Source organism: Polistes fuscatus, unplaced genomic scaffold, assembly GCF_010416935.1.
Source record: "Polistes fuscatus isolate 324 unplaced genomic scaffold, CU_Pfus_HIC Scaffold1, whole genome shotgun sequence".
NCBI lineage: Eukaryota > Metazoa > Arthropoda > Insecta > Hymenoptera > Vespidae > Polistes > Polistes fuscatus.
This window is the reverse complement of record NW_025112997.1, coordinates 16,303,519-16,319,772: the sequence shown is the minus strand read 5'-3', so window position 1 is coordinate 16,319,772 and position 16,254 is coordinate 16,303,519. Positions and strand designations below refer to the sequence as shown.

The 16,254-nt window shown below is 29.1% G+C and overlaps 1 protein-coding gene across 1 annotated transcript in view; it reads left to right on the top strand.

The window, feature by feature from the left end:
• Positions 1-14,854, top strand: part of LOC122514766 (guanylate cyclase 32E) — a 28,924-nt gene extending 14,070 nt beyond the window's left edge. The window contains exons 2-23 of the mRNA XM_043631794.1: positions 1,586-1,789; positions 2,594-2,791; positions 4,588-4,710; positions 4,788-4,986; positions 6,143-6,220; positions 6,442-6,695; positions 7,067-7,212; positions 7,983-8,121; positions 8,188-8,278; positions 10,120-10,325; positions 10,515-10,700; positions 10,798-10,902; positions 11,104-11,175; positions 11,279-11,444; positions 11,622-11,829; positions 11,934-12,068; positions 12,148-12,260; positions 12,352-12,503; positions 12,583-12,681; positions 12,759-12,903; positions 13,187-13,285; positions 13,362-14,854. Coding sequence (XP_043487729.1) covers positions 1,601-1,789; positions 2,594-2,791; positions 4,588-4,710; positions 4,788-4,986; positions 6,143-6,220; positions 6,442-6,695; positions 7,067-7,212; positions 7,983-8,121; positions 8,188-8,278; positions 10,120-10,325; positions 10,515-10,700; positions 10,798-10,902; positions 11,104-11,175; positions 11,279-11,444; positions 11,622-11,829; positions 11,934-12,068; positions 12,148-12,260; positions 12,352-12,503; positions 12,583-12,681; positions 12,759-12,903; positions 13,187-13,285; positions 13,362-14,146 — 3,888 coding nt within the window. The 5' untranslated portion in view covers positions 1,586-1,600 and the 3' untranslated portion in view covers positions 14,147-14,854. The remainder of the gene's footprint in view (positions 1-1,585; positions 1,790-2,593; positions 2,792-4,587; positions 4,711-4,787; positions 4,987-6,142; positions 6,221-6,441; positions 6,696-7,066; positions 7,213-7,982; positions 8,122-8,187; positions 8,279-10,119; positions 10,326-10,514; positions 10,701-10,797; positions 10,903-11,103; positions 11,176-11,278; positions 11,445-11,621; positions 11,830-11,933; positions 12,069-12,147; positions 12,261-12,351; positions 12,504-12,582; positions 12,682-12,758; positions 12,904-13,186; positions 13,286-13,361) is intronic.
• The last annotated feature ends 1,400 nt before the right edge of the window (positions 14,855-16,254 follow it).

Sequence of the window (16,254 nt, the reverse complement as noted above, 5' to 3'; positions counted from 1 at the left end):
ACTTCTAGAAATTTATCGTCGAAGAAATCATCTTTCATAAATTTCCCACCATAAAAAAATAATATAAGATAAGTTTATCAAAATTGATATTTTTCGAAAACATCTGAAATGGATGGACGAGGGAATTTGTTCAAACGAAATGAACAAAATAAAGGAAATTTATTAGTAAAAAAAATAGTAACAAACAATTGTAATGATCGATAAAAACAGGTAGATTTACTCATGCTATCCTTTTAAATTCATATGCTTGCAAAATTACATCGAATCGTATTAATTTAATATTAAATTTCAAATTTATAATATTTTCATCATTTATATATTTTAACTACAGAAGAAATATTTATTAGGTAGAGTATAATATTTTATTCTTAAAAGCTTCGAGAGAGAATAAAATCTTACATTAAAGGGTTAAAGAAGAAAATAAATAATAGATTTCGTTTGTTTCTGGAAAAACGATAATATACTTGAGTTGTTTCATCCCACTGACTGCCACCAGTAAAGAAGCTGAGAAAAAAGGGAAGTAGCCGACACCCTACAGGAGATCAATGGCGTTTATTGCGACCACCTGTGGTTTATCGCCTTTATCCATTACCAACGTAATAAGCAATCGTCACTTTCGCAAATACATAATACTCGGCATGGTTCCATTGCAAATCATCGTAATCGTTCTGATCGAATCGGCGGTCATTGCTGAAATAACGGTACGAATATAAATTTCATCAATAAACGAAATCTTTTATATTATCTCTCATCTCTTGTTTTGAATATTTTTCATATTTATTATTATATTATACAATTCGATTCGATTTTCGTAATATAAATTATTCGTAATATCAATATTTCGTAATATAAATATCTCGAACTTTGATTTCGTTTTTTATATTTAAATAAAATGAAACTTTTTCCTTCATTGTCAGTATATATTATCATATATACTATATATATCATATCGTTACGACCGTTACAAATGTTAACAAATAATAGAACATTTTGTAATATCTAACATTGTCAAGTTACATTTCCGTTTACACAAGAGACAAACGTATTTAACTAAGAACAATGATTAAATCACGACTTCCTTCAATAAAGGCATCTGCTTCTACATCAATTCATTTCCCGTGGAAACTCGGTAAACCAACAAAACGTTAACCCAGACGGAAGTCAATATCTACTGGAAAACTTGGTGAGAAGACGCGAGAAGGAAAAACAAATAATAGAATATCTGTTCTAACAGATCTTTAGTAGTTAAATGGTTTCTATTAATACACGTGCGGTTTATAACTAGAATAACTTACTACGATTAATTGCAAAATAATATATCATTTAATTAACAAAACATAAATAATATATAATATTATTATATTATTATATATAATATATTATTATTATATTATTAATTATAATTAATAAATATAGTTTATATCTCTGGTTAATAATAATAATAATAATAATACAAAATAATAAGTGATTTAATATTGGCAAATGTATACTTAAAAAATAAATCACTTCTTGAGGATTGTATAAATTTGTATTTTGCTTAAAATTAAAATGAAAAAACAATAATAATATCGTTCGGGGTGTGTAGGTTCCGTGACTGGGCATGCTACTGGGAAACGTGGAGAGGGCGTGTCTCTTATTGACAGCAATCCACGTTTTGCTTGGCAAAGGTGTCGATGCAGACACCTTTACCCTTGGATACATCACTGGTTCGAAACGACATCCAGGGGATAAGGAATACAACCGTTTGGGCCATTGGATATCCGGTGCAATCACTCTCGCTGTCGAAGAAGTAATTTTATTAAACATGTTCTACGAATGTTCATTTATTTCATTAAAAAAAAAAAAAATAACAATAAAAGAGAAAGATAATCGTAAAAATTAATTTCGAAATATCAAATTTTTTTGATATTTGCAAATTTTATTTCAAAGTATGTTTTTTGTTCTTATTCAAACATTATAATATATCTATCGCAAATACGAATAAATATAAATCTAATTAATAAATTTTTAACACAAATGTATTCTTTGCAAGGATTTGACTTTTTTATTGAAAAATAATTCATCTGTGTGTGTGTGTGTGTGTGTGTGTAGAATGTTCCATATAAAATTTTACTCACAATTATTATTTATCTCGAACTATTTGTTATTCAGGAAAAAATGTTTCAAATGGAATTTATTTTATTACTTTACTTTGAAAGATCAACATATTCGTGTCGATAAATTTGCTATAGTACAGCTTACACGTTTATTTAAAAGAGCAGATATAGTTCTATTAAAAAAAAGAACATAAGTCATCTTGAAATCTCAAAGCACATCAACGAAAAGATTTTTAACTAAAATGAAGTAAGTTCTATTGGAAACATTTTATTGAATAAAGAATAGTTAAGGATATGATTGAATGTAAATATTTTTATGATATACCTTAAATAAATAATATACATAGATAAATTAAATAAATAATTAAATTTTATATTAGAAAAAAATGAATATTTAAAATATGAATATTATAAAATTCATTTTATAAAAGAATAAATTCAAATTGCATAGATATCGTCTTATGTTAACAGCAAATTGAATTGTTTGATTATAATAGATAAATGCAGGAGAACTCGGTAGACAAGGTCACAAACTTGATTTTTTGGTCGGCGAGACGTACGGCAGAGAGATAACCAGCATACTGATGACAGCTGATCTCTGGAAGAAGAATGTTACAGCTTACATCGGTCCACAAGAGTCTTGCATTCACGAAGCAAAAATGGCTGCTGCATTCAATCTCCCAATGATATCATACGTAAGAATGAGTATCTTTCATCCTTGAGATTTTATTCTTGTGATCTTTGACTTTTCCTTTGACAAACGTGTCACCTATCTACAAAAATGAAAGAAGTAACATCAACATAACATATATGAATAACATAACATTAAGAAATTCTATCATTAGCAATATATTAAAAAATGTTAACTTTACTTATTAATTAATTTTCCTTTCAATTCAAAAATATATGATTGTTAATTTCTTCCTATTTTTATTTGAAAGGAAAAGAACAAAAAAAGATACAAATTAATAAATTTGTATAAATGTCAAAGAAATTTGAATAACACCGTATCGGTTAATAAAAAAATTATCTCGGAGATCGATAAATTAAAGAGAACAAATGAAGAAATATTTCTAATCTCGTTGTCAGAAAACATCGTAGAAAAAATTCTAACAATTAGAGTAATTTTACATGCAAGTAATTATTACGTCAATTTTATTGCAATTTTCTTTCGACGATAGAACAAAAATCGAAGGTTTTCTTCGAAACAATTGATCGCTCTTACGACAGCATCCGTTAAGGTTGTTCCACTTAAATCGAAGGAGAGAAAGAGAGGGTGAGAGAGAGAGAGAGTAAAGAAGAGGGAGAGATAGAAAAAACGGAAAGAATTACAAACGATCGTACGGACGCTCCTTCGCGTTTTACTCGTTCGATCGTTTTTCGCTCGACGTGATCCGATGTTGCAATGTGCGGTTTAAAGCTACCGTGTAAAAGAGAAGGACAGAGAGAAAGAGAGAAATAAAGAGAGAGAGAGAGAGAGAGAGAGAGGAGAGTCATCCAGGAGAAATAAATTATTCTCGTTCTTCGGAAGAATACGAATGCAAAGAGTCAACGTCACGACCCGTTTTATGCGATAAACTTTTCCTCGTCCTTTTGGTCGAATGATTTTACCTATTATGAGAAATATTTGAATCCTTATAAAGTCAAGTTTTATTATTTTTTTTCCGATAAAAAGGATACATTTATTCCAATAGATAATTCTTCAAAATCGAATTTAATTTCAAAAAAAAGAACATCGTCCGATTTTTCGTTTTTAATATATAAAACGAATGAATTAATTAACTTTTTGTTTTTAATAAAAAAAAAATTAATATTATATATATATACACACAAAGAATGTAAGAAAAGTTTGTTTATGTTATAAGGCTGTTCTATTACTATAAATAGTAATTTATTTAATTGTCTTCTCAAGAAATAATAAATATTTTACATGTTTATGAGAAACATCACGAAAAAATGTTTACGAGATTCGATTTTATTACTTGGAATAAAAATTGATTCTAATACTCATTAATATTTTACGAGTTATCTAAGTTTATTCAATGATTTCGTGAAAACCTAACGGGAACGTATTATAATTAATCGTTAAGAATCTCTCATGCCCATTCGTTCGCTAGAGAACGAATCTTTCGTATATTTAATACATGATGAATATGACGAGATACTTTTTTTAACGAGCTCTCTTCTGATCTCTATCTTTAACGATAAATTCTATAATTTACTGTCGTAGAATATCTTTGTATCTCGTAAAACAACCGTAACTGATCATTGAACGTAAAAATCACCTATTTCTTTTTTCATTATTTCGTAATAGACTCAACTTGAAATCCGAATGGAAATCATTAAAACTAATTTTAGTTGCGTTAATATAAAATTAACATTCTTTTTTTCTACATTATTCTTATTTTTAATTATTATATTTAATATTTCTCGTTATTAAACATTTTCTCATCTGTAGAAAAATAAATAATTGTTTAAATTAATTTTTCAGTACTGTTCAAATCACGAAACTTCCGATAAAAATAAATTTGCAACCTTTGCCAGGACACGACCACCCGACACACAAATCTCTAAATCTGTTGTATCCGTTTTGAAAGCTTTCAATTGGACTAAGGTAAATTATTGACGTTATTGTTATCAACCAAAATTCTTGTTTCTTTTTATACATTTTTTTTTATGGTATTGTCGCAGGTGACGTTCATGTATTTAAATTCATCCTTAGTCGACTTCAATGAAATGTCAATCGTCGGTGCAACGATCCTATCATCTTTGGAAAATAATGGAATTACAGTGAATTTTCGTCGTTGTTGGAAAGATCCTTATTATTTCCTGGAAAATGTGACGAATCCGTTTCATAAAATTGTCAAAGAAACTTATCGGGAGACTCGAAGTGAGTTAAATAAAATGATTTTTAATTTATGTACACAAACATAAACCTTATAATACGAAGATTTTTAATTTATTTTTTTTACCTTTTAATTATTTATTTTAACTTTAATAATAACTTGTTGATAAAAATGTACAGAAATTGCATAAGTATTAATCATGAAAACGAAGAAGAAATATTTGCGTCGGGAAATGTAATTTGTGCAATGAAAAACTGATTTGTGAATAAGTATACAAAATATTACAAAATGTTTAAACAATATAAATTTTTAGTAATGAATTTACAATTAGCCATGTTACACTTTTATACCTTATACTTATTTAAATTAAGAAAAAAAACAAAATATCGAATTTCGTTCTTCTAAGAATCGAATTATTTGATCGATTTCTATATATGTTAATTTAATTCAATGAATGAGAAAGAAATTCGTGGTTTGTTTAACAAATATACATTCGCGATTAACTTAAATCAAGAGGAACCAGGCCCTTTTTTTTGTTTCGTCATGATGCGTAAGCATTTTTTTGTTGTAACGAAAAACGTTTTGTAACACGTTCGACGTTGTTCGAATTGAAAGGATCGATGACGTCCCACATAACTCGTACAATACTTTCTCCTTACGACTTAATTATTTCGTTGGTCGTAAGCAAGACGATGTCTCCATCGAAAATCCAATTATTTTCATCGACATTGTCGTTGTCGTTGATGAGAGAGAACGACACGCATTTTCTTTTCCTATCGATTGAACAATAGCAAAAGCCAAAAAGAGCCCGCATCCAAATAATTTGATTTATTCGAAGAATAGAGAAAGGTCTCTCTTCGCTCGCATGAAGAAAAGGGGGAATAACCCGCATCTCTATCCTATGTACTACGATATCTCGTTCAACCGGGTTTTCGTGATAAGAATAGATATAACTCTCGAGGATCGTTAGTCACACGTCTATTTATAATTTGATTTTATCGTCATTTTAAAAATAAACTAGCCACGTGTCTCCTAAAGTGATCGCTTTTACTCTAATGACGGGAAACTTAAGTAATAAACTTTGAAATATAACTAACATTACGGAAACAAATTTCAATGAAATATTGTTAAATACTTGTTTATATGAGAATGATCATTCAAATTATCGATATTAATTGTTGTATTTTTCTTTGTTTACAGTTTACGTGATACTAGGAGATCACGACGAGCACATGGGTCTCCTGATGGCACTCGACAAAAGGAAGCTCTTGGAAAAAGGTATAAATCCGCTGTAAGATATTCAGGTACATATGTATATCAAAGAGTAGTTTGGACTATAATTATTATAGGTCACGTCATTAATAGTCGCAATGTATTATAATAATAGTAATAATAATAATAATAATAATAATTCATTGATCAATTATACGCCCGATTAAATTTAACGTAGATTACTAGCCAAATGATACGAATCATCCCTTAATAATTTCACGTTATAGGAGAATACTGGGTAGTTGGTATTAACTTCGATCAATACGATGAACAAAAGCCAGACAAATATCTTCATGGATTATATCAAGATAGAATAAAGGATTATTCCGTTCTTAAAGCTTATCGCAATTACTTCGGCATCGTTGCATCGGCGCCGATCGGCTATCAAAATTTCACAAAACTGATCAATGATTATATGCAGAAACCACCTTTTAACTCTACCAATCCATTATCGTCGTGGAACAATGGGGCAGGAGTTCTGGTGACTATTAGAGACAACTTTGATTTTATTTTCATTTGTATTAAGGATACCGAATAAGTCTTTTCACTTTTACTAGAAAATATAAGAAGTAAATAATTAACGAAACAAGTATAATTAATCAATTATATGATTGCCATCAATTTTCAACTTAATAACATTTTCAATTACCTTTTCCTATCTTTTAAATACGAAAAAACTTTTCAGTAACCCTAATACATGTTAGAACAGAATAAAAATGAAAGAATATATGTGTACATATATGAATACATAATATAAAATATGAATAATAAAAATAGATAAAATAAATGAAATATTATATCATTTTATCTGACCAATCAGAAACGTAATTGTCATTCTCCGTTATAAGGCAGATTGGGCCAGAACCGGCTTATCTTTATGATGCTGTTCATCTTTACGAAATGACACTGTTGAAAGCGTTAAAGGAAAATCGTGATCCACGAAACGGAACAGAAATGGTAGCTGCTCTACACGGAGTTCATTATCGCAGTGCAATGGGGTAAGTGCGTATCTATTTCTAGATATATATGATTAAATATTACATCTGACAAAGTTTGCGTGAAATAATCATGATTTATCAAATTCAAATAACAAAATGTTGAATTTATTTTCATAATCGATTATTAAAAATAAGCTATTTGATCAAGTCTTTTTTAAATTTTTTGTTTATAACTGTAGTATAAGATCGTGAACATACTACATTTTTATTAACTGTATAGTGTTGTTTCTTATTTATTCTTTGATTTTTTTTTTATTTACTCTATTTTTTTTTTACTTAATGATTCTCACCTTGTATAACCGAGTCTTCATTTCTAATAAATAGATATTCATGAAATGGTCTAATGTAAGTTCATTTAAAGCATCTAAAAGCCTGAATAATTTACAATTATACTTTTCCTAAAGCAACTTTTCTTTATGAATTTAAAAAAATATGATTTCAAGGTACTAGATCAATACTTAACATTTTATAATTGAAATAAATGTTTTCAATAATTAAACTTATAATATCACTATATGAAAACAATTTTTATATCCTCGCGTTCGATAATAAATTATACGACAATGTATATTACTTTATCAATTTTCTCTACTGTTTGTTTTGTGAAGTTTATCAATTTGGTATATAAGTGGTCCAATTAGAACTTTAAAACAGTTGATCAGAAAATGAAAAACCCCCATTCGAGTTCCAATCAATATAATCCAATGGGTCAATTTTCTTCATGAATAGAAAATGTTTTTAAAAATAATCCACTTTTCATTATTGTACAGTTATATGGTGTACATGGATGAAAATGGAGATGCAGAAGGTAATTACACATTGATTGCTTTTGATAATCAGACTAGCAAAGGCTATGGTCTTTATCCTATCGCATATTTTGTTGGTAAAGAAAACGGGACAAATTTACCTGTAAGTATGTGAACAAAAACAACAGTATTCTTACAAAATTGATATTGTCTACAATTTTTTCTTTAGAAACTTCGATTAATAAGAGAAATTTCTTGGGTCGGTGATGGTCCACCTATTTCGGAACCTTATTGTGGATACCATGGTGAAAAATGCAAGTGTGCGTAGGTGATATATTATTTATATTATACATAATTCATATCTTATATAATATATATTGTATATACTATATAAAGTAGTAATTCTTAAATTTTCTCAAATCATAGTGCCATTACTGAATTCAGATTTTTTTAAGATTTTTTTAATGTCAAATTCTAACAAATACATTTTGCGAAATAGTTTATAATTTTTTATCAAGGTTACGTCAAAATAAATAAAAAACATTTTAGATAAAAAAAAATGGAACTAAACAAATTTAGCTAATTATAATAATTAGTGAAATGAACGAGCCTGTTAATCGCCGTATATTTTTTCAAATCGTTAAATTAAACTGGACACAGCAATCTTCATTTCCTTCTTCGCATTAATATTTGCGCGATATTTTTTAACAATAAACAGTATGAAAGTATACATATGAAAAGCAAAACAAATGTTCGAAATATAATTGATAGATAATATTTTCAAAAAATAACATTTTTAATTAAGTATGTATGTCAAATTGTTCACATGGTATTTTAAATTCAATGTATTTACATTCTAAATTATTCATTGGTTATTCCTATTTTCGTTGATTTATTTTTTTTTTTTTGGAAATTTCGAACATTCCTAAGTAATTGTAAAGATCGATTTTACATAAATTTGTATTACATTATATATTGCGTTAAATATTATATTTTATATTATACTAATATTATTTCTATTTTCGTTGATTTATTTTGATTTTTTGAAGAAAACATTTGCGAACATCCGATAGGATTGATATTACGCGAATATGAATTTCAAATCAACAAAAGAACGAATTACGTTCAGAATCAAGTTTTCTCAATTATTCATGTGTTTCTGCATCGTGAAAATGCAAAAAGAGGATGGAACATTCACTTTCGAATTACTTTTCTTTGGCTTTCGATCAAACTTTTAAAATCATTCTCGGATATTACTCATGGTTGGCAAACGACGTGGCCAACCAATCGATCGTTTATGAACGCGTCGTAAAGTTTAACTCCTGGTCCTAAAAATCTACATATGTAAATCGTGCCAAGACGAACGACACTCGATCGAAGACAGAAAGAAAAGATAAGATCGATATCGTATCGTAAAAAAATGTGTAAATATTACGTTAAGGTTGTACAACGAATAATACCGTTCAATGCATATATATACAATTACTCGCAAGTATAAAAATAAAACAAACAAAAATGGAAAGAAATATTATCCATTTTTTAATTAATAAAGTAATTATAAACATAGATAAACAATGTTGAACAGATTAAAAAGAAATGAAATGAAATGAAATCGCGATCAGTTTTCATTCAGAATTATTGTAAGCTTAAAATAAAAATAAAAATAGAAAATCTTTTAATATAATAAATAACTTTGGTAAAGGTCTTTTTTCGAATTATAAAAGGTCAGAAAAGAATAATAAAAATATTTATTTTTCATCCGTAAATTGTAGATAATCTTATACCGACTTTATTACATTAAAAGAGCAGGAGATCCTTGAAAAGGTCATTGAGATTCTTAAAAAAAAGAACAAACAAGAGAGAATAGAATTTTCTTTGCATCTGTATATTTTGTGCACATAGGTCAATCGTTTTAAACAAATTGAAAAAAAAAGATAAATAAAATAAAAACATAATTTGAAATTTTAATTATCGAAGATTATAAAATTGTTGTAATTGACGAATTTAAAATATTTTCGATTGTACAAATTATACTGAATCTTCTGAAATTATATTAGAGAGAGAGAGAAGAGAGAGAGAGAGAGATATTTACTAATACAATACTACGAGAATCAGTAACCTAGTTAAATCGTTTCAATTAATTTCTTCTGAAATGTTACAGCTTACATGATCGAAATAGTTGAAGGTATAGCAGGTGGATTATTATTAATCATCATAGCAGTGCTTCTGGTTCTATATAGAAACTGGAAATACGAGCAGGAACTGGATTCGTTGCTCTGGAAGGTAAATTATAAGGATATTCAGATTAAAGAGGCAAAGGATGAAAACGCAACATCAAAAGAGATTTCAGTGAAATGCAATACCAAGGTAAGCTCGACGGTATTCAAATGGGATGATTTTTATTTTTCATTCAAACAGAAAAAAAAAAATGAAAAAGAAATACAGAAAATTCAAAAAAGATTTTCTTCGAATTTTCCTTATCAGATTTGTACGTTGATAAGATTACACGATTCCAAAGCCAAAGAATTTATGTTTATATTTTTCTTGCTTTTCTAGACATCGACAACGCAACCAATAGTAAGAACGAGCCAAGTATCCTTAAGTTCAAATCCGGACGCTGATTTTCGTTATTCCATGATCTATACGCAAATTGGGCTTTATAAAGGACGAATTTTTGCCATTAAACAAATAAGAAAGAAATCTATCGAGATTACACGAGAGATGAAAAAAGAATTGAAAATTGTAATTAATCGATAAGAATTTTTTCAATTCTATTTTATTTTCTTAAAATATTTTAGTTTTATGCAAAACATGTACTAAATCGATTTATATTTCATAGATGCGGGATTTGAGACACGATAATTTAAATGGTTTTATTGGTGCTTGCACCGATCCTCCAAACATATGCATAGTCATTGATTATTGTGCACGGGGCAGCTTAAAAGTAATACTACTAAATCAATATTATTATTAGTAATTATTTTCAAATTATGTATTGGATTGCCATGGAATGTTCGTGCTGATTAATATACAATTAATATACAATATATTTTTTTTTAAATTCGGGAAAAATTTTTTGCCGGCACGAATTTTCTAGGGAATTCAATATTTAAAAATCTATTTTAAATCAGTGATTTATTTTCAGGATATTTTAGAAAATGAGGATATCAAACTCGATAACATGTTCATGGCATCGCTCGTTGGTGACATTATAAGGGTACATTTGTTTTTCTTGATTTTTATTCACAATGTAAAGAAAAAACAAATAGAATTTCTAAGTAGTTTCTGCTTGTCATCTAATATATTTCATCCCTTTTCAGGGCATGATTTATCTTCACGAGTCTGTCATAAAATATCACGGATCGCTCAGTACGTCAAACTGCCTCGTTGACTCTCGTTGGGTCGTAAAACTGACGGATTTTGGGCTTCACGAATTTAAACGAGACGCCGAATGTGAGCCAAGTGACGTTATGAAAAAATATCACGGTACTTTCTGAGACTGATTTCAAATTTCATGCAAATGCAATTTTGTTCAACTTGTTGGCGAGTTTTCTTCTTTCGTTATTCTTCGCTTTTTCTGTCTTCTTGTAGTTGTTATATACGTGTATACATATATCTATTTTTCGAAAGATGAACATAAATGTTAAGAGTGTTTTGTAACAGGATTGTTGTATCGAGCCCCCGAATTATTACGTTCTACTGGTCTTGATGAACCATCAGCGAAAGATTTTCAAAGAGGAGATGTATATTCCTTTGCTATAGTCCTTTACGAGCTTCAAGGTCGTCACGGTCCTTTCGGTATAACTCAATTGTCTGCTCCCGAAATTTTGAAGAAAATAATTACGAGAGATCCCCTTAAATCTCCATACAGGTAGAACTTTAAAATCATTACGAATCGAGTCTTCGTTTATTGTGATAGTTGAAATGCTTAAGCAATTCTGTTTTTACCTGTTAGCTTGTCTTTTTCAATCTCAGACCACCGTTGGAACAACTAGAGAACACTTTTGATTTTATTCGTGACTGTTTATTGGAGTGCTGGGCTGAAGATCCAGAAAATCGGCCGGATTTTAAGATCATAAGAAACAAATTAAGACCTTTACGAAAGGGCATGTAAGTTACAAAATTATTGAACATTTTTTCTTATATTTAATATCAATACAAATTAAAATTCCTACTTTTAATTTAATAGGAAATCAAATATATTTGACAACATGATGGCTATGATGGAAAAATATGCGAATAATCTCGAAGCTCTCGTTGACGAGCGAACTGATCAACTGACTGAAGAAAAAAAGAAAACAGGTTTTTATCATTAAACATAAGGATGTAAAAAGAAAATAATAATTTGTTTATTCGTTAACAAGATTATATTTTATTTTCATGAAAATTTCAGATGCATTGTTGTACGAAATGCTTCCAAGATACGTGGCCGAACAATTAAAACGAGGAAACAAAGTGGAAGCTGAGAGTTTTGATTGTGTGACGATTTACTTCAGTGACATTGTTGGATTTACTTCGATGTCAGCCGAAAGTACCCCTTTACAGGTGAAACTTTTTTTTCTGGTCTTTTCATCAATAATAATATTATAAATTGTCTCAATAGTATTAATAGAAATATATTTAGGTGGTGAATTTTTTAAACGACTTGTATACGTGTTTTGACTCAACGATCGAAAATTACGATGTCTACAAAGTCGAAACTATCGGTGATGCTTACATGGTGGTAAGTGGAAATAATATTAATATTAAGATAATATAAAAATAATTCTAAATAATTATATATATATAATTTTTATCTAGGTAAGTGGATTGCCGATAAGAAATGGCATTCAACATTCTGCAGAAATCGCCAGTATGTCTTTGTGCCTTTTAGATGCCATCAAGCAATTCACTATTCGTCATAGACCTTTGGATAAATTGCAACTACGAATAGGAATTCACTCAGGTAAATAATTTCAAACGGATGAATTAACATTTCAATAGTTGTATCTCTCATAATATTAATGATAGATAAATGAATGATAAATATTTGTAATATGAAATGAACGCTGGCAAGTTTAGTTACAATTTTTAAAAGCTCTATTAAAATAAATCAATTATGTACAAAATTGTAAGGGATTAATTAAAACTATCAGAATCTCACTTTTGATGTTTGTGAAAGAATTGATAGCAACACTGATAAATCTTCTATTTCTAATAATTTATAGGGAAAAATGTCTACTTTTTAGGTCCCGTTTGTGCCGGAGTCGTTGGTTTAAAAATGCCACGATATTGTCTTTTTGGTGACACTGTGAATACAGCCAGTCGAATGGAATCAACGGGATCTCGTAATAAGAATTTTTTTAATCGATAAAACATAAAAATGATAATAAATAATAAAATTCAATTTTGTTGTCTTTTCAGCTTTAAAAATCCATTGTAGTAGTGAGACAAAAAAGTTGTTAGATGAGCTAGGTGGCTTCAGTCTGGTCGAACGTGGTATAATTTCTATGAAAGGTAAAGGGGATCGTCTGACCTACTGGTTAATGGGTGAAGATCCAGTGTATCGAGAAGAACGTAAGAAAGAAAGAATGAATCGTAGAAATGCAACGAATAATAAACGTACTAGTACAGTTGATCCGCTCGTACCAAGAAGTTCCTTAAAGAACAAATCTCTCGTTAGATCGACGTTCATGAGATGTTCAAGCGAATCTCCGAAACGTTTACGTTTCGCCAGCTCCGATCAATTGGATCAAAAGGGTACAAAAACAAGCAACCAATTGGAATCAATCGTCGACAATAGTCCGTGCAAACCAAAATCATCATCCTCGTCTCTGATGAAGGCCGCTTGTATAGAAAACTGGAAATCTAGTAGCAATTCCTGTCCATGCGTAGAAAAACTTTGCGAAAGTCAAACGGATCTTTTGCAACATCCACTTGACCTAAGGAAAAAAAAGCAAAATGATCTTTATATAGACAACAGTTTCCTTTTCGATAACGATTCTTATCTTTTGAGAACTGGAGCAAAAAATCTTCGATTCGGTACATCAGCGATACTTCAAGTTACTTGCAGATCAGCACCCAGTAGTCCTAAGCATAGTTCGACTATTTTAAACACACAAAAAAGAGCAACTCAGTCGACCGAAGAGATCGATGGGTGGGATGTTAATTCTCCGTTGATTTGTCACCCTGGTAATAGGATTGATTGAACTATATATTTTTAAGTTTGATTATAAGATTTTTATTTTCTATGAAATTTTATAGTAAATTTGAGTTTCTTACGTTTATATATAGAGAAACGGAAAATTAATGATTTCTGTAAAGCTTCCATTGTTTATCACTTACATTTATTTGCTGTATAGTAAACGTCAGTTTCAAAATTTTCTTTAGATTTCGTTTATAAACTTAGAATTTACCAAAGCATTAGCCGCGTACGTACAAAGAAAGGAAGCGAGAGATACATTTAGAATAGATTTTTAAATATTATTTTTAAATAGAAATAGAAGTAATAGTATTATTTACGTCATACATACCTCGTGGGTTTAGCATACATACATATATATATATTATATAAGTTTATATATTTACGATTAATCACGAAGGCTCGTGCTTTTTATCCTTTTTAAGTCTAGTCAATTTCATTTTTACGTGCATCGCGATTTTGGGCAAGGCATTATACAATATATAATATAATTAGATACATAAATATAAAAGTAATCAAAGAGAATTTTTTATAAATCGTGGCAAGAGAAACGAAAATTTTCCAAAGACAACACTGCCATTAACGCCATTTAAAGACAAGTATTATCAATAATTAATATTTTAAGTACATTTCTCGATCGTCAGGCAACTAGTACTTATTGTTGGATGTATTGTAATATAAAGAAGTATTAATTATACGAACATTGCAAACAAAACTGAATAATTTTGTTTCGTTTTTACAAATGCTGTTATATATTTTATATAATAGAATATTACATATATATACAAACAAGAGTATTTTAATAAATATTGTCTATTTAGTTTGTCTGAGAAAAGAAAATCCATGAAGCACGATGCATCATCGTAATTTCTTTATGAGAATAACATACGTGACGGATCGAAAGAGATAACGCACCGTTTAATTATTATTATTATTATTGAGGAAATTAATTGAATATGAGAGCATCGACACGAACTATAAAGATGAAGAGCAACACGACGATTGTGCGTATTCGATTCCTACTTTTTCTATTTAACTTTTATCTTGCATGCACGACTGCTTCCGAGTCTCGTACAATTACACGTTCAGAAAGAAAAGTGGACAAAGTCAAGAGTTGTTACGAACAAATACATTCCAATAAATATAGCTTTAAATCGCAATTCGAATATTTTCTCCTCAATATCAATCGATGCAAATCGAATCAATTTTCAAATATAATCAAGTACTGGGAATGAACATGAAAACGATATTGTACGGGCGTTACTAACATTGGTGTATGTACGGTTGCCATTTTTTAGGGATCATGTGTTGAATACTTTCATTGTACCATTAGAATAATATCGGTAAGTTGATCACTTTATGTAAACATAAATTCAAGAATAAAAAATAATAAAAACACTAATATCTAATACTATTAATTAATAATTTGATTAAGTATATGCAAATGACGGGATAATAAAAGCAATTTCTAATATATATAATTACAATTTGTTATATGCTTATAATATTTATACTTTATTTAAATGATTTAATAATCAATAAAAAAAGCCACATGACTAATATATACGATTACAATTTGTGTCTGCTTAATGCTATACACATTCTTTTTAGTTAATTAATAATTAAGCATAGTAGAATGTTAAAAGTATTAATAGACAGTTTAACATAAAGAGACGAAAGTCGAATAGAATATTTTCAGTGGAATTGTTCGAGACTCTATAGGCTCATTCCACTATCGCATAATCGCGAAATACAACAGGCAACTCTGGATAGTGCGAACGACTAGTGTAAATACAAGAGTCGACTGTTGAATTTATTGCACGAATTATTACGCGCAATTACGCGAAAAGTCGCCAAGTCCGCGGACGGACCGCGGAATTTGAAAGCGTGCCAATACGAGATACGAGTGTTATATCGCGAGGAAGAGAAATAGAAAAAAGAAAGAGAGAGAAAAAGACGGAAAGAAATAGAGGGAGAAAGCAAATACCTCAAATATTTCAAATATTTACTTATAATATTTATTTTTATTTCTCTCTCCTTCCTTCTATATAATATATGTTCTCCGTTCGAAAAGATCGTCGCACACAAATACAAGTAATTTTTATTTATAGTACG